Source organism: Paramisgurnus dabryanus, chromosome 15 (assembly GCF_030506205.2).
Source record: "Paramisgurnus dabryanus chromosome 15, PD_genome_1.1, whole genome shotgun sequence".
Taxonomy (NCBI): Eukaryota; Metazoa; Chordata; class Actinopteri; order Cypriniformes; family Cobitidae; genus Paramisgurnus; species Paramisgurnus dabryanus.
Window position 1 is genome coordinate 25,805,056 of NC_133351.1, and position 22,550 is coordinate 25,827,605.

Below are 22,550 nucleotides of genomic sequence, written 5' to 3' on the forward strand. Positions count from 1 at the left end.
TAGTAAAATATTGAAAAACGGTAGTGTTTTCCTTTACTGCCACAATATTGGTGTAGTGGTCTAAAATTACATGTAGCAGCAGCTTTTACTGTGAACCACTCTACGGCATGCATAGGAGTACGACCGCGTTGCTAATGCAAAGTAGGCCCTTAGTTCCCGCTTGCATAATGTCAGATTTTTGCATGACTCAATCAAAGTCAATGTAATGGTGAAGCAATAGATCGTCCAACTGAAAAAAGGTTTGCGAAGAAATTGCATGCACCCTTGTAAAATAATATTTTTTTGTATTTTCAAAATACAAAAATACAATAGTTTATTTTGATACACTCAAAACTAAGCTATTTGCTATTTTATTTTAAAATACATTTTGATGTATCGTTGCCCAACCCTGATGTTAAGCACACAGTAGACTGTACCCATTGACTTCCATAGTAGGAATAACAAATACTATGGAAGTCAATGGGTACAATCTACTGTGTGCTCAACAAATAAAGAAATTCAAACAGGTTTAGAACAACATGCGGATAAGTAAATAATAACAGAATTTTAAATTTTGGGTGAACTATCCCTTTAATGTGCCACTGATTCAGATTAATAATATGTAATGTTTCAATGGTGTGGACTTTGCACCCGATTAGGTAGAGATGTGCTGCCACCATCTGTACAGATACCGTCATTGTAGCATAAACTTTGCCATACACCTTTTGTTATAATGTTCAGAAACATAATGTTCATCAATTCTGCAATGCAAAATCTTTAGTTTTCATGGAAAAAAAATGTATTTAGTATTACTTTTATTGTCTAATATAAATGTTGAACTATTTTCTAGTGAATGATTTTGAGCTATTTTAGGCAGAAAAGCAAAAATTCAGTAATTGCTTATATGTCACACAGTCTGTGAAAACCCACATTAAATCATCCTACTACATAATGCAAATAACATTGTGTGAAAATATAACCTTGATATCTTTAATGAATTAATAAGTTCATGTCAAAGACTGAAATCAATGAATGAAACCAAATTTTAATGCTCCTAATATCATAATCACATTATGAGACTTTAACCTAGATTTTGCAGACAGGGTCACATATGTTTAACAGACAGATTCTATATATTTTACATGTTTGAAATGGTTGCCTGGTTAAAGTTTATATTATCCTCTCCCATGGTATTTTACTTGTTGGAGTCTGTAAATGTTTGTTATGTGGGTTGCTGAGGCAGCCGTAGGGTGTTTTTGAAAGATGACCCACTGGGTACGTCCCATCACTTCCCATATCCCCTGCATATCCTTGAGTTCACATGCCTTGGCATTTAGACATTATATTCCCCTGACATCTATACTACCAATCCCCTATGTCTTCATGTCATCTGTACAGGTCATACTAATGCAGAAACAGTTTAAACTGATTTAGTATGGGACAAGGACACGTGTTATGCAAAAGTATATTAAGTCTTAATGATTTGACATGAAGTGATTTATTGTACCAGTCAGTGAAACTAAAACACAGTCTTTTACAGCTTTGAGCATTTTAATGTCACTATCATTTGAAATGGTTTAAAATAGATTAAAATGTCAATTAATCCATTTTATAATCCTACACACAATGAAATGCCAAGACTTTAAAGAAAGTTATTTGTCATTCTGTCAGCCATTTTATTAGCAATCATTTCATTTCAAATCCAAATGTTAAATTTGGTTCTATTTATTTGCATCTATGTTTTTTATAGTAACAACTTTCAACAAATTGGAAGTACCTGTGTAAAAACTGGTATGCATAGTGCCAGCAATACCAATGTCATAGGTTTAACTCCCAAGCATGTGACAGACAAATAAAGACCAATAAACAGTATGCATTGTGATTTGATTTATATTAGATTACATAATGTAATGTAATAATAAGTTCCTCTGTGCATAGATATTGTAAAATGAATAATTTAAGTAAATTAATGACAGCTATAGGTGGGGGGCAAAGCTGAATTTCTGTATGTGGTTACCTTGCAACGTAAACTTTGCGTGGTCTGTCCTTGTCACAATTCTTCCCTCGTGACACATGCCCGTCCCAGAATTCCTCTGAGAATTTCCTGAACCTGATCTCATGATGCGCCAAAAATAAATGTGATTTTTACACTCATGATGTGGCACTATGTATTGGAACACATGCTGCGTTCCTGTAGCTCACTTGGAAGAGGATTGTTGGGTTAAAGGGATAGTTTACCCAAAAATGATTCACTCGCTCTCATATTGTTCTAAACCTGTATGAGTTTCTTTCTTGTCTTGAACGCATAAGAAGATATTGATAAATGATACACAGTTGATGGTACCCATTGACTTCCATAGTTCCTTTGTTTTTCCTACTAGTATGGAAGTCAATGGGTACCATCAACCGTGTGCTTACCATCATTTATTAATATACCTTCTTTTGTGTTCAACAGAAGAAAGAAACTCATACAGTTTTAAGTGTTGGACACTCTTCATTCTCACTCATATATTTTCTGGTTAAGGTAGACAGTGCGAATCTGTAAATATTTATTAGAATAAGTAAATAAGTAGTTCCCCTAGGCACTTTCCGAAACCAGGGACACAAATAACATATAACTTCATTAACACAAATGCGTTTAGATAGAGTACTGACTCATAATTGCATTAAAATTAATAGCTTTTGACTCATGTTGTTTATTCTGTAAACAAACTAATATTCTTAGTCAAGCGTTCTGAGTTGAAGAGCGAGACGGCCTGAGGAAATGGTGATGGGTTTCAGACTGGAGATCTATTAATAGATATTAGAACAGCAGCTGAGAAGTGACACTGGGCTCTTAGTCACTATGGCTGGCCTACGGGACAGTACAGAGCCAGCACAGACTATTTGTGTATAGAGAACAGTATTTTTGGCGTTGTATGTATTTTATATCACTAATGTATACTTATATCACTATTTTTTTGTTTTAAAGGAACATGCTCACATTTTGGGAATTTAGCTTATTCACCATATCCCCCAGACTTAGATAAGTCCATACATACCTTTCTCATCTCCGTGCGTGCTGTTACTCTGTCTGACGCAGCCCCCGCTAGCTTAGCTTAGCACAAAGACTGGAAGTGAATGGCTCCAGCTAGCAAACTGCTCTCAATAAGTGACAAAATAACACAAACATATTCCTATTTATGTGTTGTGATTTGAATAGTCACACCGTGTAGAAATAACAAGGTCATATGAGACACAGACATCTTTTAATTAACAGTATACATACAGGGAACTATATTCTCAGAAGGTGAAGCACTGCAACATGGGCGGAGTGATTTGCTCGCAGCACCCGAGAAGTCCCCTGGTGAGGAGCAGAGAGTTCGCTCAGAGTTGTGCAAATCACTCCGTCCAAGTAGCAGTGCTTCGCCTTCTGAGAATATAGTTCCCTGTATGTATACTGTTAAAAGATGGCTGTGTCTCATATGCAAGGCCGCCTTAATGCACGGGCTTACCTGGGCTGAAGCCCAGGGGCCTCCCAAGTTCAGGGGCCTCCCAAGTTCACGTTCATATTGTTTTGTAACTTGTCAGGTTATCTGTCAATCACTCTAACTGCACGTTACATGGCTGCTGATTGGTCCGTGGTAACTTAACGTGAAATAAAATATCAGACGGAACAGATTTTTCTATTCCGCGTAATGTAATTAAGTGCGCGTTGTCAACTTGGCATTCCTGCATGTTAGACTGAGTGTGACAGAGAAACGGGAAATAATCCACCAACAAATGAAAGAGTGATTTCTGAAATTTCATAATAAGCACTGAGGTGCAGGTCTCTCTCTCTCTTTCGCGCGCGCGCTCGCTCTCTCTGTGCTCCTACAGCTGCGTCTCTGGCATTCAGAAGTCTCTCAGACTGTGCGCATGATACTGTGCCGCCAAATAAAGAAAGGAGTTCCCGCACATAATGCTGTTAGTTGTTATAAAGTTTAAGTTTACTCGCGTTTATATCAGTGACGCGTGCGCAGCTGGAGCGCTGTAGTTTGACGCGACGTTAGCTCACAGTACACACATCTGTTGGTTTAGAAAGATGACGAAACGGTAAATGTGCAAGTCAAAGCGCGACAAGACCATCTCAAATGATCATCCCCTGATCGCACCATTCATATTTATTATCTCCTTATCTAAAGATCTTATATACATGTATGTTCCCTGTCTGTTTTGTGCATATTCATACGTGTTCGTTTTACATGCGTAGTATGCATAAATACTAAATACAATTCATACTATATCTTCAATAGCCTACAAAATAAATAACTGATTAAAAAACAAGATTCTGTTTATAAAGACTTATCTTTTGTTAACATTAATGCATTTTCAATTTAAAACTAACTTAAAATTCTTATATATTTAAAACTGTGCTGAGCATTTAATTAGTGAGTGGCAATTTTCTGCAAATTTGTATATTCCAAAAACTATATAAACATAAAGCTTATAAACATATATACTCTCACACATTTTTGTTTTATTTTCAACACAAGTTGCTGTGTATGGTTGTTAAATAAAGTGTCTTGTGTTTATGCTCAAGTGGGCTCAGTGATATGTTAATAAACATATATGGATATTATGGTGTTTTCTGGGTCAAAGAGGGAAAACTCACTGTTTTATGTATTGAAAGAAACTTATGCATTATTTGATGTAGATTACCTAGATATTACACTTTTTTTTTAATTAGACTATAAATTGAGGGTATGGGGGGCCTCCAAAACCTCTCAGCCCCAGGGCCTCACATTAGGTTAAGGCGGCCCTGCTCATATGACCTTGTTATTTCTACACGCTGTGCTTGATAACAACACATAAATAGGAAAATGTTTGCGTTATTTTGTCACTTATTGGGAGGAGTATGCTAGCTGGAGCCATTCACTTCCTGTCTTTATGCTAGCTAAGCTAGCGGGGGCTGCGTCAGACAGAGTTACAGCATGCACGGAGATGAAAAAGGTATGTATGGACTTATCTAACTCTTGGGGATACGGTGAATAAGCTAAATTCCCAAAATGTGGGCGTGTTCCTTTAATAAAGAGTTCATGGCCCATGTCCTGCTTCGCTGACCCCGTGTAGCCCAGTGGTAGAGCATTGGATTAAAAAGCTCATGGGTTTCGAATCTAGAAATACATATGTTAATAAAAAATGTACACATACTGTAAGTGTCTGCCGCATGCATAAATGTAACATAAATTAGGAAAGGTGATGGATCTGTAAAATGGCTTTCTGGAATAATCGTCTGTATACGTAATTCGTTTTGTAATGATAGCTGACGGTTGTCCCTAAAAATTGCACTCTAAAAAATGTGGTGCTTTCAACATGGACACTTCTGGGTTTGATGCTGGATTTGCCTATTTTTTATCCAACCATAGGTTAAACCAGCCAGCATTACACTAGGCTATGCCTCTCAAATCCCTGTTAAATAATTGTAACCTTTTGAAATGTCAGGTCCATTTCTTTTTTTGGTACGTATGTGCACTCTAAAAATGTCTGGGTTATTTTTGACCCATAATAGGTAAATACTGGACAGAACACATGCTGGGTTAAAATGATCCCATGCTTGGCTAAAAATGACCCAATGTTGGGTTGTTTTTATACAACCATGGGGTATAATAACCCAGCAGTTGGGTTAAAAAACAGCATTGGGTCAATTTTAACCCAGCGGTGTGTTCTGTCCAATATTTACCCATTATGAGTCAAAAATAACCTAGACATTTTTAGAGTGTGCAAACCGTTTTAGTCTTGATAACCTCATAAACTATGTAGACCCAGTGGATATACAGCCAGTATTTTACCATGAAAGGGAAGTCACCTGTTACTCAAAAAAGGTAGAGAGACAAAATGTAGCAAAATTAAAGCAAAACAAGTTTACATATACATTGCAAACCTTTTGAATTGAACATTTAAATAGGCACAATTATCCATATACATTAATCCAATCATTTTTTGTAATATTTGGTACAAGAGCTCTTCCTGGTATGCAACCACTTATGCAGAAGACGTGACACCACGTTTTACACGACGTGGCCTGCTCCACCTCCTGCCCGATCAGCTCAAACCCCTGTCCATCTGCTTCACCCAGTTGCTGGAAACCAGACCTCATGACAGCTGATAAACCAGGGAGAGAGAGAAACGGGGTGGCAATGTGTGGGGTCATAACAGTGAATAAGTGGGTGTGACCATATGGGTTGGGAGGTCCACTATATATATAGTCTAGCTTTGCCACTTGACCCTCATTCAGCCACACAGCCCAAACCGACACAACATCAGCACACCGTACAAACCTCAAAGACCCAGCCATGAGCAAATCCTATTCAGCTTCCGCCGAAACGGCTTCCTCCTACCGCCGTACCTTCGGCTCTGGCCTTGGATCTGGATTGAGCCCCTCCGTCTTCTCTGGTCGTGGTTCCACTGGGTCTTCACGTATGTCCTCCAGAGTTTATGAGGTGTCCAAGACCTCCATTCCCTCTTTCTCCAGCCACCGTGCATCCAGTTCCTCATACGGTGGGGGATCGAGGGTCCGTTCTTATGGTGGTGAAAAGCTGGACTTCAACCTGGCCGATGCCATGAACCAGGACTTCCTCAGCACGCGCACAAATGAGAAGGCCGAGCTGCAACATCTCAATGACCGCTTTGCCAGCTACATCGAGAAGGTGCGCTTCTTGGAACAGCAGAACCAAACGCTGGTGGTGGAGATCGAACGCCTGAAGGGTCGCGAGCCCACGCGTATCGCAGAGATGTACGAGGAGGAGATGAGAGAGCTGCGCAGACAGGTGGAGGCCGTGACCAATGAGAGATCTCGCGTCGAGGTAGAGAGGGATAACCTGGCTGATGACCTACAGAAACTAAAAATGAGGTGAGAGGTTAAAGACTCGGATGACATTTAATTTAATTATTTATATTCAAAGTTATATGTAAGCAATAAGGTATGAGAGGCTGTGCTGTATTGTTAATAAGTAACAGCTGAAGGGCGTTGTTAGGCACTGCGCGAAACGAAACAGCACTTTCCTCAAGTACCTTATATTTTTTATAAAGTTTACCACACAATATTAAAGTAAAAAAAATTTATGCAACTTTCATGAAGTTAAATCAATAAAAATCATTCCTTCCGCTAGAAAAAAATAGTCCCTGACCATGAACAAAAATGTTTTTCAATGTGTAATATGCATGAAAGCTCAAATAAAAACAACAAACCGATACGTGTGGTTGCTAAGCGTGTTGCTAAGGGCACAGTGATATAACCGTTGGGTGAAGCAGTCATAGCAGTGTTTTATCGTGAATAATGCACACCTATTGACCAATCAGAATCAAGGATTGGAACTAACAGTTTTATAAGCTATTATTATTTTATATTACTATTATTATGACAGCCTTCATGTTTGGGGTTGCAGCATAGTGCCATAGATGTCAGGGCATATTCATAAATCAGATTTTTAATATTCATACATTAAAGAGAAAATAGTGTATCCAGTATTAGTACTCTCAGTCATAATCACATGCTTTTTGATGGCGAAGTGACATTTATTATAAATGTGTCCTTGAATAAGTCACATACAATAAAACTGGAACGCGTCATGACAGTACCCATAACTCTTGTATGTGTCATTGAAGTGTTCATTTGCGAAATGACATTATCTACTTACAGTTTCCTCACTATTGAACTGTGAACCTCACATAAGAAAACTAAATAAAAGATATGTTCCTCAGCTGGTAGGGCATTGAGTTAACGGATCAAAGGTCATTGGTTCTGTCAAAAAAAAATTGTCCCTAGCTTCAAAAAGTATAATTTTGCACATAAACAGTTCATATTAGGACCCCTGAAAGAAAATACTGGTACTAAATGTATTAACATCTGAACCTAAATAGTACATATTAGGACTTTTTAAAGAGTACTGCCCCAGTGACATCACAAGACAATTTTTAACCTTATGTTTCCAGACAAGGGGAACACTCACTTTTGGATAAAAATGCCAAATGTGAGACATTCGATCATGAAGGAATGCATTAGAAATCAGTGACATCCAGATTTCTTGGCAGCAGGCACATTATCACATAAAACTTATCAAATTTTACAATTAGAATATTAGAATTTGGAGGAAAGAGGGGTCATGAACACCTCAATAATCCCCAAGCAGTGACCAACTCATTCATTGCTGTTTATGATGTAGGTAAAAGTAAAGAGTGTTATTTCCATTTGCAAAAAGACCCAGAGTCATATTACTGGCCAGATTAGACTGCTAAAATTATCTCCTCAATATACCACCCGGCACTTCAGAGAATGCGCATCCCTTAAAATAACTCTTATCTCAGTCATAGCCTGTGTGCATGTGTGTGAATGTGTGTGAGGGGTCTGTGTGTCTGGGTGCAACCCACTCAAGAGACCCACTTACAGTGCCCCACATTATCAACAGTAATTTATGATAACCGTCCAATGCCAACTAAAAGCATTTGCTAGCCATTTCTAAAATAGACCATTTATTTTTACAATGGACTGTTTAAAGTATATACATTATAGCAATTATATAGAGGACTGGTTAAAAGCATCCAACTAAATGGTTTTCAAACTTGATTCTGATTATCAAGGCTCTCTTCGCTATTTTTCTATTGCCCACAGAGTCACCAACTGTGGCATGGTATTATTTAAGGATGACTCCTTTCATCTCCCTGATGGAAATATCAGATCCCAGCTGACGGCCAACAATCATACGATTGAAATCAGATATCTGGCACATTAGCAACATACCATTTTAGAATAGTTGGAGACGTTTACATTAGATCTATGAAGGGTATGAATTCAAGTAGTATGTTGGAGTATAGGGTGCCATTAAGATCTCTTTGCAGGAAGGAATGGCAATATGACAAGAATCCGTCAACATATTTTAAAGACTAAGTGCATACAGATCATGGTGGTCGTGGCCATAAAGGAGTTTTCAGATAATAAAATAACAAGCTTATTTAAGATTGCATGGGAAAATCAGTATAGCAACATGTAGGAGTTTTATTTTAATATGTCACAATGAAACGTTGAGACATGTTACGTGCTACTGTACAGTTCATTGTTATAAAGATCTTTCTTTCTCTTTCCTCTACAGACTTCAGGAAGAGATCCACCAGAAAGAAGAAGCTGAGAACAACCTCTCTGCTTTTAGAGCTGTAAGTTCCTTAACATGAATGTTTCTGGAAAACCTTTAGTTTCCAATGAACTCTCATTCATTTCCAAAAAAATTGAACATAAATGTCATGAGCCATGAATTTGAAAAAAACTTAAATGAAAGAGAGACACATACATTATAAACCAATCAAACCAATGTTTTTTTTTTCTGCAGGACGTAGATGCTGCAACTCTGGCCAGGCTGGACCTGGAAAGACGTATTGAGAGTCTTCAGGAGGAAATCGCCTTCCTCAAGAGGATCCATGAGGAGGTCGGTATTTATTCACCAGTTATTGGAGTTATTTTACTAAATGTCCTTGCTCTTCCACACTTTAAAATGGTTGAAAACATGGATCAGGGAACAACCTCTGACTTTAAACCTCAAAAAGTACATCCATACTTCACAAAAGTAATCCACACGGCTCCAAGGGGTTAATAAAGGTCATCTGCGTAATAAATGGCTTCAGGTAATGACACCATCTTGGACTCAGTTCACAAGAGTCATTGGGCATCGATTCCCACATAAGACCTTTATTAACTCCTTGGAGCCGTGTGGATTACTTGTGTAAAGATGGATGCAATTTTTTGGATTTAAAATCATAAGTTGTTTCCTGATTTTTTATTATTATTATAAAGCTTAAAAGAGCATAGACATTTACTTAAATATCTCCAAATGTGTTCGTCTGAAAGATGATGGACATATGTATCTCAGATTTCTTGAGGGTGAGTACATCATAGGGTAATTTTAATATTTGGCTGGAGAATCGTTTTAACTACCAGTGACACATCTCTATCTGATATCAGGAAAAATCTGATGTTTAAACTTTAATAATGTAGAGAGCTTAATAGTGGATGAGTGGCTTGTTTTAGCCCCCCAGTGTTCCCCACCTCATTCCTAACATACAACACATACAATGACCTTTAACTGACAGGCCTATGAACTCAAGGTCTTTAAATGCCCTTTCTGCGTAATGATGAAATAGTCATGCGTGTTTGTGTGTGTGCGTGTGTGTACGTGTCAGCTGGCCCTGACAGTGAGGGGGCAGTGTAAGTCTGTAAAACAGATGCACCCCTATAATTAAACAGAGACAGATTTTCTAAGACACAGCTGTGAGAAGGGGGTTGGAGAAGAAAAAGTCGTCCAATTCCTATACTTGTAACAAGAAAAGCGGCTATCAGAGAGAAAAAATACAATTAGAGCTATGTTTTATACTTCATTAACATGCTGGGTTGCTTTAGATTCGTAAAGCCAGGCTGAACAGCAAATATACCATGGTCCAAAGCTTTTTCTGCTTATCTTGACCAAATAACACCAAAGAGACAGAAATAGACGACATGATAGTGCTCGGACTGGAGACCTCCTGGAAAAACCAGGTTGCTGTTTGTAGAAATGTTAGTGGGTCCTTTTTTCGACAGTGTATGAATTTATCTTCAGTCACAACTTGCTTTATACACATGTCAAGCATCAGGTTATCAAGTAAATGTTTTTATTTTAAAGCTACATGTTCATCTTTCCTCTAGGAAATCCGTGAGCTGCAAAGCCATATGCAAGACACCCAGGTGCAGATCCAAATGGACATGTCCAAACCAGACCTCACGGCTGCCCTGAGAGACATCCGCATGCAGTACGAGGGCATTGCTGCCAAGAATATCGCAGAGGCTGAGGAATGGTACAAATCCAAGGTCAGTATTAAAGAGTTTTAGCTATATATTTTATTGGCTGACTGTCCCTGGTGACCAGATGAGATCGCTCGACTGATAGGAGTCAGGTGTTTGAGGTAAACTGTCCTCTTTCTTCTTAAGGTGTCAGATCTGAACCAGGCAGTAAACAAGAATAATGATGCTCTGAGACAGGCCAAGCAGGAGAGCATGGAGTACCGTCACCAGATTCAGTCCTACACCTGTGAGATCGACTCTCTAAAGGGAACTGTAAGTCTTTAAAGATCAGTCTGGGCATGAAACCAAATGATTTTGCCCAAGCCAGAACAAATGTTAGCTAAGCCTCAGTACACCTGATTTCAGCTTAACTAATTATGAAGGCTTTAATAGGTTTACCCAGGTGCTGCATGAGTACATTTGATTCAGTGAAGAGCCTCAAGTTATAGTCTGTAGTCTACTGTCTCACTAAATAAACTCAGTAGAAATAAAGTTACATCACTAAAACCGTCCCTATTGTGGTGGTACCCTTTCACATTTGCACCTAAAGAGGCACATATTGGTACCAAAGAGTGCATATTAGTACCCCCAAAGGTGCATACTGGTACCAAATATACACATATTTGTATCTAAATTATACTTATTAGGGCCTTTTAAAGGGTGCGGACCCAGACCTTTTTGCTAACATTGTGGTAAATCGAGAAGCAATGTTTCAAGCATTATGGGATGACAGTTTAAAACTGTTCATAACATTAGCATTAACATAGTACCATAATTAATCAACCCACCTGAAATGCCAAAATCTGCTTTGTACCTTGCTGATATATTACCATAATTAAGGATGACTCATGACTTTAAAATTAATCTTCTCGTTAAAATTAGTCTTTTTGTCAACTGTGGTTGAAAAACATTATTATCAACACAGGAAAAAACATGCTAACATGCATGAGTTTAAAATAATGCAATACAAATTTTAAATGCTTAATAATTAATTTAAGGATTAATAAAATGTTTTTGAATCTAAATCAAGTTGATTAGGCTTACGTTAGATTAAGCAAGTTTTTATTGTACTACAATAATTGTAGCTTTTTGCACATTCCTGTTCGGTTTTAAATTTACATTGCACCCACTGAAGTGCCTTAAAATGTGTGGCTTTGTTTGATGCATTGACTTAATTTTTACTGAAACAGGAAGTTAGGGCGAGTAAGGCCTTCCCCTTCTAAAAAAAAGCCATTAGCATTTAGTTTACCTCCCAGTCTTGAATCAGATGAAAGTGCAGAATGATGTCACAAAAAGTTCTGATTCATATTGGTGGAAGTGAGAGATTGCAAGTGTATAAAGCTTTAATCTTCTAAATGGGAGAACAGTACTTACTTTATACTTTTCTTAAGACTAACATAGTTGTACTAAAAGCCACTTTAATACTCCAGTTAATTATTCTCAACTCATCTTTCATTTACATTTGTACATCAATTTATTCTTATTCTACTGTACCTGCAGAATGAGTCTCTAATGAGGCAGATGAGAGAGATGGAAGAGAGGATGGGTCATGAGGCCGGTGGTCTGCAGGACACCATTGCCCGTCTGGAAGGTGAGATTACCAAGATGAAGGATGAAATGGCTCGCCATCTCCGTGAATACCAGGACCTGCTGAATGTAAAGATGGCACTTGATGTAGAGATCGCCACCTACAGGAAGCTTCTGGAAGGAGAGGAGACCAGGTAAAATAGTCAAGGGAGATGTTTTTATTCTAAAGGGCACATATTATTTTTACAATATGAAATATAAGTCTCAGGTGTGCCGAGAATGTGTCTGTGAAAAAGCACTGTTTTATGTGTGTACCTTTAAATGCAAATGAGCTACAGCTCCTCACTCCTTTACCAACAGACAGTGAGCACTTTTAGTAAAAAAATAAATCTGATTCCTGTCAATACAGTCTGAGGCAATAGTATTTTTAGCTGTATTAACATTAAATTGTGCTAACAAATCAGTCAGTCAGTCAGTGGTTGTGTGCTGGGCTTTGTTTGTGTGACGTCACATTAACAAAAGAATCAGAACAGCATATCTAATGAGACTGCTTTGGTTAAATGTGGATTAAAAAAGAAGAAGAGGATGGATTTTTTTAATTGTATGGTCAACACACATTTATGTCCAAACAACTTTTACAAAACATACAAAATATGTGCCATTTAATGTGCTTGTAAGAAACTCATCAAATTATTATTTGTCTCACTTCTTTAGGATTACTCTGCCTGTGCAGTCATTTTCAAGCCTGAGTTTCAGAGGTAAGTGAGGGGGCGACAAAGCCTTTGTGTTTAAATACTTCGCTCTCCTCCCTGCCTGTTTTTGGTGTACCTCAGTTTAAGATGATATCAGTAATACAGTGTTTATATATTTTCTATGTGAGGGTGAGTTTAATGATGTGGAGTTTGTGAATTTTGTTGCCATAGAGACCAGCCCAGAACAGCTTCAAAAGCAGCAGCAGCAGCGTTCATCTGAGCTTCACTCTAAGAAAACAGTTGTCATCAAGACCATTGAGACCCGAGATGGCGAGGTATCTTAAATATATAAACAACCACACACACACCTTGTTATCCGTGTTGAAATAAAATCTATAAAAATTAAATCAGCTGTTTACCATTAAAACCATTACAAACCTACCATAGAAGCATTCAAAGTCCGTGGAAAGTCCAAAATAGATGTGTGTTGTTCTCAGTTTTTGACACCATCGAAAAATGTGTCATTAACCACACAGCCAGATTTGAATTGTTAAAAAAACGCCAAATAAATAAAAAAAATGAAAATCTTGGAGAAACAGGCAGGATTCTCTGCTCTGAAAAACTCACACTGGGGGCGTGTCCGGTTTCAGCGCTAAAATTTGGTTCTGGTTAGAGGGGATACAGCTACGGACAAATCTCGCGAGATGTTAGGTTTAGGGTTAGGTTGGAAGTTAGGATGAAAAACAGCAGTTCTGAATATAGGATATAACCACGACATAAATAAAGTGAAACATTGGGCTAGGATTAGGTTTGGGGATAGGATTATTAGGATAAAAACAGCACTCATGCGGCGAGATTTCACGAGATTTAGGCCATAGCTGTATCCTTTCTAGCCACATGGATCTCTCAACTTTTAAATACCGCTACAGCCTGAATGGATGCTCGCGATTGTTTTAGGGCAATTAATCCTGAACACAGAAATGTGGAAGAACTGTGTAGGCTTAACTCCACAATTCAGTACGACATAGCTCACAGTCTTTGTAACGTATTTCAGCAATAATTTTTTATTATTTATAATATGTTTAGAAACAATTCTCTAAAATTACTTTACACAGACTTTAATATATTACCATTTCTGTCATGGTGCAATTACTGTGTTAACAAAATATTAAAGGGCAGACTGTCAGACTGTTAAATAAATATAATATTTATTTATAATATTTATAATATATTGGACCCCAGGAAGAATAGCCACTACCTTGGTAATGGCTAATGGGGATCCAAAAAAATAAAATAATAATAATAAAAAATATACAAATAAACAAACATAAATTTACACACATGTATGGGTGATTTTCCATTTTAGGAACGTCATTGTTTTGATAAAGATGACACATTGTTTGAAGTAATCTTACTTCTTTAGTTTAAGTAGGCAAACTTGCTCTGAATAAAGAATCATATAAAGAATTTGTGTAAATGTATCATTATCTTCAAAACCATTTTCCATTTCACTCCAGACTAGGACCAGTAGTGAGGGCATGAACGCCCTTAGTGCTTTGTGTGTAAGTTGAGCCGTGGCTTATCGTTTCATTTGATTGTATAGTCCTTTTCCTAAACACTTTCCCAAGCCAAACCTTATCTCTAGTAACCAGCACTAAGGCGTTGTAGACTCTCAGATCCTCCAATCCACATTTATATCACTGCTTTGTATCTGTTTCATTCATTGGGTTTGCCACACACTTTGTGAGATTCAGCAAAACACTTTTTCTCACTGCACAACATGAATGAAGACCTTGCACCAGTATTTATTTAAAAAGTAAAAAATAAAGACCATCCTAACATCTCTGTTTCTCATTAGTTATGTATCATCTATTCACTTTGTATGACACCTCCCTGTGGTTTTAGATTAATGTGCTGTTAGTTTTGCATATCTGTGAGTCACATTCCTCCCTTTCAGACACTTTCTCACTAACGTTCCTCTTTTTTTCATCAGGTTGTCAGCGAATCCACACAGCACCAAGAGGACGTCATGTAAAGCCTACAAAACAGATGAAACTTCATCAGATCTCTATATAACCCTAACTAGTATTTTTACCGATGGCTTCAGGTTGTGTATATGCACATATCCAAATATTGTCATGATCCATTACCACAGTATTTGTGAATGACAAAGACAAATGCAAGTGAAATTGAGGGAAAATGTCAAATTAAACCAGTGATGCACATAAAAGCATCCTCAAAGTGAGTTTCTGTTTGTATACGAAAGTATCTGTTCATGTGTGGTTGGGTCATATTAAAAATAATTGTGTTCCACTTCTGCAAAAATACATTAATAAAGGTTCACTTTATTTTCCTCTTATATAATTGAAGTCAAGTTGTCTGTGTACTTTGGTTTAAATTAAACATTTGTACATTTCATAATAATAATTAGCAGGATATCAGACCGGGGCTAGTTGTCACATTTTTACTCCAGAGAATATTTTCCGCTTCTTTAATCAATTTCTGCTTTTATTTATTTTTTTTAGTTGTAAATGCTTATGTGATTCGCTTCAAAAACAAAGTTGCTAAATTTTCTTTTCTCATACACCATAAATAAAACCTTTCTGTCAAGGGAAAGACTGACAGGTTAAATTAATGATGCTGCGTGATGCATTTCTCAATAAAGCTCCACCTTCTGTCCCAATTCAGCATCCAACTCTTTGTTCCAGAGGCAATGGCAGAAGCATCTGTGCAGAATCACACCACCACAATCCTTCTTCATTATCAGCTTACACTTACCTCACTTTATACAGACAATATCCATCATTATAACAGTAATGAATGTCTTTTAATTGTTAACTCTGACCTTTATAGAGGCCCCACGGCTGTGCTGTGTTTCAAGCCCACATATGTGTCAGTGTTAGAAATAAAAATGTTAAGTGAAGGAGCTGCCAAGCTGGAAAAAAACAAAAATTCTATTATTTTTATATGGATGGCGTTATAACATTATTATGTGCTCCTGTATAGCTCAGTGGTAGAGCATTGCATTAGCAGCTCAAAAGGTCATGGGTTCAAAACCAAAGAATACACATAATGATAAAAAAAATGTATACCTCGTTATGTACTGTCACTTAGGATAAAAGTGTCTGATAAATGCGAATATTAGCATTTTTCAGGTGGATTTGACCATATTTGTGAACTCTGACACATATTAGCTTTATTATAAAGATACTTTAATATATTTGAAACTTTGTGGATCATAAGAACACCCAAGGATGGAGACACTGAACTTACTGGAAAAGTGAAAGCTGATGTGTTTTTACATTGAACTGAAAGTGGGGTTCTTCCTTTAAATGATGATACAAGAAACATGTGACACAGAGATCTCAGACCTATTAGTGTCAGGGAAAAGACTATAATAAGGAACATACTGTATAATCACACTGAAACTACAGTAACTTCTAATCCAGAGAGTCTAGACCGCGACAGAAATCATGTATTCTGAGCACATACACGTAAATAAAAGACAAGCAGTACCGGCTCAGCCCTATATGTCTGCGATGACTCAGTCAACATAAAATAGACTACATGGGACTACAAAGATGACTGTATGCATTCACAAAAAGTAAGGAAATAGTAATTTACAGTAGTAACACTTCAATTAAATTCAATTCAATTTTATTTATATAGCGCTTTTCACAATTGTTCATTGTTTCAAAGCAGCTATATATGAAACACAGAAAAGCAAAGAACAACAATAGCATGGCAGTTTTTAAATAGAGCTTACAATGGAGTACATGAAGATACAGAGTTATTTAAATATATTTTCTTATTTGAATGATGTAATTAGTAGTCCTCCGTTCCAAACTATATTATAAACATATGGAGTACATGGAGGTATTCTTATTTTTGAATAATGCCTAAATAATAATCATATTCCTATCTTTAAATCAGAAATTTTTCCATGTTCCTGTTTAGCTCAATGGTGAAGCATTGTGTTTGCAGCATAAAAGGTCATGGGTTCGGACCCAGGGAACACACATACACTCTAAAATTGGCTGGGTTATTTTTTACCCATAATGGGTAAATATTGGACAGAACACGTGCTGGGTTAAAAATTGACCCAATGCTGGGTTATTTTAACCCAACTGCTGGGTTATTATACCCCACGGTTGCATAACAACAAACCAACATTGGGTCATTTTTTACCCAGCACGAGGTCATTTTTAACCCAGCACGTGTTCTGTCCAATATTTACCCATTATGGGTCAAAAATAACCCAGCCATTTTTAGAGTGTACTGTTAAAACCTATACTGTATTCCTTGTAATGCACTGTAAGTTCCTTTGGATAAAAGCATGTGCCAAATGCATAATAAATATATTTCATAATAGACTGATGTATTAGGTAATATAATAATAGTACAAAAGGGATGGAGCCACATTTTTATGATTGTAATTGGACCATAATAATAAAAGCAGTACTAACATAATGAAGGACAAAATGAAGCCATAAAATAAGCTAATGTCAGACGTCTCCCAGTAAGTAAGCCAACAGGGGAACAGCTGTCCAGGGGTGAAAAAACTCTGTTATCATCTGACATGTTACAACTGAAACCATAACAAGAGGAAAGAGACAGATTTAACCAGATTGGCTAAATATATATTACATATATTGTATACGTATATACGTCACCAATCAGCCATAACATTATGACCACCTGCCAAATATTGTGTAGGTCCCCCTTATGCCACCAAAACAGCCCTAAGTTGTCGAGGCATAGACTCCACTAGACCTGATCAGAACCAGCTCAACTTTTGATAGGTACTGACCACTGCAGCCTGTGAAGACCATACAAGAGCTGCAGTTTTGGAGATGCTTCCCATCGCCCAAGTTTATGTGTAAGCAGGACAAATGGGCAAGCGCAAGGATTTGAGCGACTTTGACAAGGGCCTAATTGTGATGGCTAGACGACTGGGTCAGAGCATCTTCAAAACCGCAACTTTTGAGGGGTGTTCCTGATCTGCAGTGGTCAGTACCTATCAAAAGTGGTCAAAGGAAGGAAAAGCGGTGAACCAGTGACAGGGTCATGGGCAGCCAAGGCTCATTGATGCACGTGGGGAGAAAAGGCTGGCCTCTGTCGTCCGATCCAAAAGACAAGCTACTGTAGCTGAAATTGCTGAAATTAGGCAGGTGGTCATAATGTTATGACTGATCGGTGTATATTTTATGTATGAATATAAAAAATAAATGTGTTTGTGTTTTATATATATATGCCTGCTTCAGCCATGTAATGGCAGCAAAGTCCTTGATTATTACACCAGAATGAGAGTATAGTTCCTAGCAATATCTGCCTAGAAAATCGCAACTTTTAATTTTCTGTCGGTCTTAGTACACGAACTACAGAAGAGTTACATTTAAATAGAAAGAGAGTTTTTAAATAGAAAAAATAAAATCTAAACTCTTTGGTTATTTTTTAGCGCGATGCTAATGGTCTAATTAGATTGAATTGATTATGCTAAGCTAAAAGTAGTACCACCAGATTCGGAGATCGTCTGAATAGATTCCAAAAAGGTAAAAATCAAATGTTTAACTCTAGGGGAGCAGGAAAATGAGCCTATTTTTTTTTTTTTTAAAGGAATGTCCCTTTAAAGCAGTAATTCTTAAAGTGTGGTCCGCCAAACCCCCGCAGTGGTCCGCCAAAAGATGACCTAAACTAGGCAAGTCTTTATACAATCATTACTTAATGCACTTGCGAAACTGTGATATCAGTTCTTGCAATTGTGTTTTAATAACGTAAAAATGGATCGGTGGCTAAACCAAAAAGGAGTCAAAAGAAAAGATCAAGCGTCAACTGAAAGCAGCTAAAATCCCCAGATCTATTAGTGTACTAGTTTTTGTTTCATGTGTAAAATCCCTGTAATTTCAGTGATTTTGGACATTAAGGGGAACATTTTTTTCAGCATTATATTGTTACCATAGTTACAACCATAGACTTAATATACCCACCACCTCAGTTTTAAACTAATGGCTCTTTGGAATGACATTAAGTGGGACCTAGGCTGTTATACTATGTTTAATTGCAGTTTTTTTATTCACATGTGCAGTTTGATGTTCATATTAAGCTGCAACTCATTTCACATTTACTTTTTCAAATTAAATAAATTCATATAATAATTTCTAAACATAGCATTGCATTTGTGTTTGAAAAATTAGTTTTTGACTTGAAACAATTGCATATTAAACTTAAATTTAGCTTATCCTTCCTATTTTGTTGTTTTGTGGGGGCGTGTTAGAGTGGGATTCTATTAGGTGGTCCTCAGAAAATAATTGGAAGATAAAGTGGTGCTTGGGCTGAAAAAGTTTGAGAAACACTGCTTTAAAGGGATAGTTCACCCAAAAATAAAAATTCTTTCATCATTTACTCACTCTCATGTTGTTACAAACCTGCATAAATGTATTTGATCTGATGAATACAACGGAAGATATTTTGAGAAATGTTTGTAACCAAACTATTTGTGGACCCCATTCACTTCCATAGTAGGCAAAAATAATACTATGAAAGTAAATGGGGTCCATGAACGGTTTGGTTATAAACATTTCTCAAAATATCTTTTTTTGTGTTTATCAGAACAAAGAAATGTATAAAGGTTTGTAACAGCATGAGCGTGAGTAAATAATGACAGAATTTCCATTTTTGGGTGAACTATCCCTTTAAGGTTTGTATGTTCAAATTATTTTATGCTATTAATAGGTATCATGAAATAATGAGCAGCATTTATAAATATGCTTTTGTTTACTGGTTGTTCATATTAGTATACATGTACGGTGTAATGTTAACATAGGCTACTTATAATGTTGCTATTGTATTAACAGTCTATGTTGCAATTATGATATAATAATAATATGCATAAACCAAAATATATTCAAGCCGTTCACTATTGTGATAACTAATGTTAATGTACACATCTTTATTGTAAAGTAATTGTATTATAATTTACTTTCTTTACTTCCAACTGCTAGCAAATATTGTTTTTGCAACATGAAAAACTTGATATTTTTGTGATGCTGGATCATATAAATGCAATCACACGGCTTAAACCACATTTTTAGCTTTTCCATCAAATTGCAACTAAAAATGTAACACAACAGTGAGCCATTTAAATGTGATTTTTCATTTCCAACTGTATAAATGAACTCTACCCCTGTGGCGATATGCACATTTATTTTAAAAATGGAAATTATGCTGTGCATCACAGAGCTATTTGAGCATGTTTCATCTTCATTGCAGATACATGCCTGCCAGAAACCATTTCACTCGATTTAATATATTTCATCCCAGGCCTTAAAGGCTTCTATACCATCTTCAAAAAAACTAATTATTTTTATAACCAGCCGTGCGTTAAGTGGTAAAAGAAAAATACACACAACACATGTATTCGACTTTGGGAGCACAACATTTATGGTTATCAGTCTTGTAAAATACATGCTCAGGAATAATAATAATAATGGTAAACATTAATGCAATTACATACAGAGCTCCACTTTAAGTCTTTATCTAATAAATTAGAAATAAATTATAATTACAAATGACTATCAATGACAAATTTGTCAGAAAGACATTTCTTCAGCACACAGACATAGCCACTGATTAGAAAAATTAAAAATTATTAATCAAAGCACTAATAGCAATAATACAAAGCCGCATGTAAACCTATTTACATTTAGACCATGTACAAAAATTAATAGGAGAGCCAAGCTGTCACTTGAGACACAGTAGACACAGAGGAATGTTAGCCGTTGAGCCCTTTCACTACTGAGGAAGAGATAAGACAAGACTCTTCATCACTCTTACAGTCCCGATAAACACAGATGAGAAACTGGGCATGAAATCACTCACACGCGCGCACACACATTTTCTCATTGCATACACAGCAAAACACACATTTCAAATGGTACCCCATCTCTGTGTTTCATGCCTTTCACACACAGAAATAAACAACATCCTTTCTGGGAAGTCTGGCATAAATCTCTTTTATACATCCTTCTTTAATCCCTTACTGTCTCACAGTAAAAAAGGACACTTAAATCATCCATTCAAAACACTTTAGTGTTCACAGTAACATAGCTAGGGCCCTCTGGCTGCCACGGCCCCTGAGATTTAAGTGGGACCCACCCAAACAGTCACTAGACACATATAATTACACCGTAAATGGATAGAACTAAAAATGGGCACAAAAAATGAAAGCAATGCATCTCTACATCATAAAAAATGGCAGATTTTCCCCACATGCATTAGCTGACAAAGATAAACACACAAGACATTTTATTATTTGTGCAACAGTGGTTTCAGCAATCGGCTCAGATTGTTTTTACCGTATATGGTCTGACAGAATTGGTGTATGTCCTGACAAAGAGCAGATAAAGCCATTCGAAACTATTATAAAATGGTACATACCTCCCTGCCTGTGCTGTAAACATAATTTCACCCGAAACATCTTCAACAGGTCATAAACAATGGGAGGACTAAAGCTTGAATATGTACGAAGAGTCTATCTGGCAGAACCCGTGCATGCTTTATGGCAGCTTAGTCGCTTAAAGTCAAGGCCGTATTAGGTCCCATGCTCGGATATGTTCTTTAAAATGGCTTTTGTAATAATGAACCCATTGTTCTTGGACGGAGTAAGACGGTAGCCTAAATATGGGCAGAAGAGCCCCAGAGGAGCAGACACAAAGACACCCATCTTCAACAATATCAAATGAAGCTAAGTGCAGTAGAACAGAGCCCCATTAGGCAGTGTTGTAGGTAAACGATCCATTTGCATCAACGATCCATTTGCAGCATTATACATACACTTAACAAATAAAAGCATGGGATCACAGCAAATCGATTTCGGATGGGAGTCCCTTCAGCCATCCCGGCGGCTAAAGTAACTGCATGCTCGGGATCTTATCCAGCCATAACTTGTTGCTTCTCGGATCGGTTGCTGCAGTACAGCTCTTGTTCAGTAGGGGTCAGCCTCTTACTCCGGGGCCTGTGTGGGCTGTCAGGGGCACTTGGGACCCATAGTCATAGTCCAAATCTACAACGTGCGCGCCGTCAATCAACCGGTCATGGGAGTAGCCTCTCCTCTCCACGCGTCTGTCACGGAAGTTCTGGATGTAACTCTGGAATAAGAGAGCATTGTTTCGTAATATAAAACCACACATCTGAACTGAATTAAGAAAGGAACTGGATAGAATTATTTGTACGGTTTAAAAAATTTGGTAAACTGGCAGATGGGGTTATGATACGTACCGGAGAAAGCACGTCTCCATCAAAGCGGCGAATAGTGTTGGGTTTCCGGCGTTGAGTGGGCTCCGGGCGCTGGGTTTTGGGTGGGGGGTTGGGGGGGATCGGGTTGGACTGAGTGGGGTGGTGGTACTTTTGTTGCTGCGGTGGTTGTTTCTGAGGTTTTTTCTTTTTTTTCCTGCACTCTTTCCTCTCCTCCTTTTGACGGATTCGCATTAGCTGCACTCGCCTCTGCTGGTGACTGATGAAGACTTTATGAG

At 37.4% G+C, this 22,550-nt stretch overlaps 2 protein-coding genes across 2 annotated transcripts in view; one reads left to right on the top strand and one right to left on the bottom strand.

The window, feature by feature from the left end:
- The first annotated feature begins 6,211 nt into the window (after positions 1-6,211).
- Positions 6,212-15,384, top strand: desma (desmin a). The gene is made up of 9 exons (XM_065292880.1): positions 6,212-6,850; positions 9,087-9,147; positions 9,321-9,416; positions 10,667-10,828; positions 10,949-11,074; positions 12,302-12,522; positions 13,043-13,086; positions 13,252-13,355; positions 15,014-15,384. The coding sequence occupies exons 1-9, from the start codon at positions 6,294-6,296 to the stop codon at positions 15,053-15,055; spliced, it is 1,413 nt and encodes a 470-aa protein (XP_065148952.1). The 5' UTR covers positions 6,212-6,293; the 3' UTR covers positions 15,056-15,384.
- A 5,052-nt stretch (positions 15,385-20,436) lies between these two features.
- Positions 20,437-22,550, bottom strand: part of tmem198aa (transmembrane protein 198aa) — a 28,925-nt gene continuing 26,811 nt past the window's right edge. The window contains exons 4-5 of the mRNA XM_065292881.1: positions 22,297-22,541; positions 20,437-22,166 (exon numbers count right to left, since the gene is read on the bottom strand). Coding sequence (XP_065148953.1) covers positions 22,014-22,166; positions 22,297-22,541 — 398 coding nt within the window. The 3' untranslated portion in view covers positions 20,437-22,013. The remainder of the gene's footprint in view (positions 22,167-22,296; positions 22,542-22,550) is intronic.

Bases quoted from the DNA above. Each gene is read 5' to 3' on its own strand.
- desma (XM_065292880.1), top strand. From the start codon at position 6,294: ATGAGCAAATCCTATTCAGCTTCCGCCGAAACGGCTTCCTCCTACCGC. The intron at 6,851-9,086 runs GTGAGAGGTTAA...TTTCCTCTACAG, and splicing joins CTACAGAAACTAAAAATGAG to ACTTCAGGAAGAGATCCACC. The intron at 13,087-13,251 runs GTAAGTGAGGGG...TTGTTGCCATAG, and splicing joins TTCAAGCCTGAGTTTCAGAG to AGACCAGCCCAGAACAGCTT.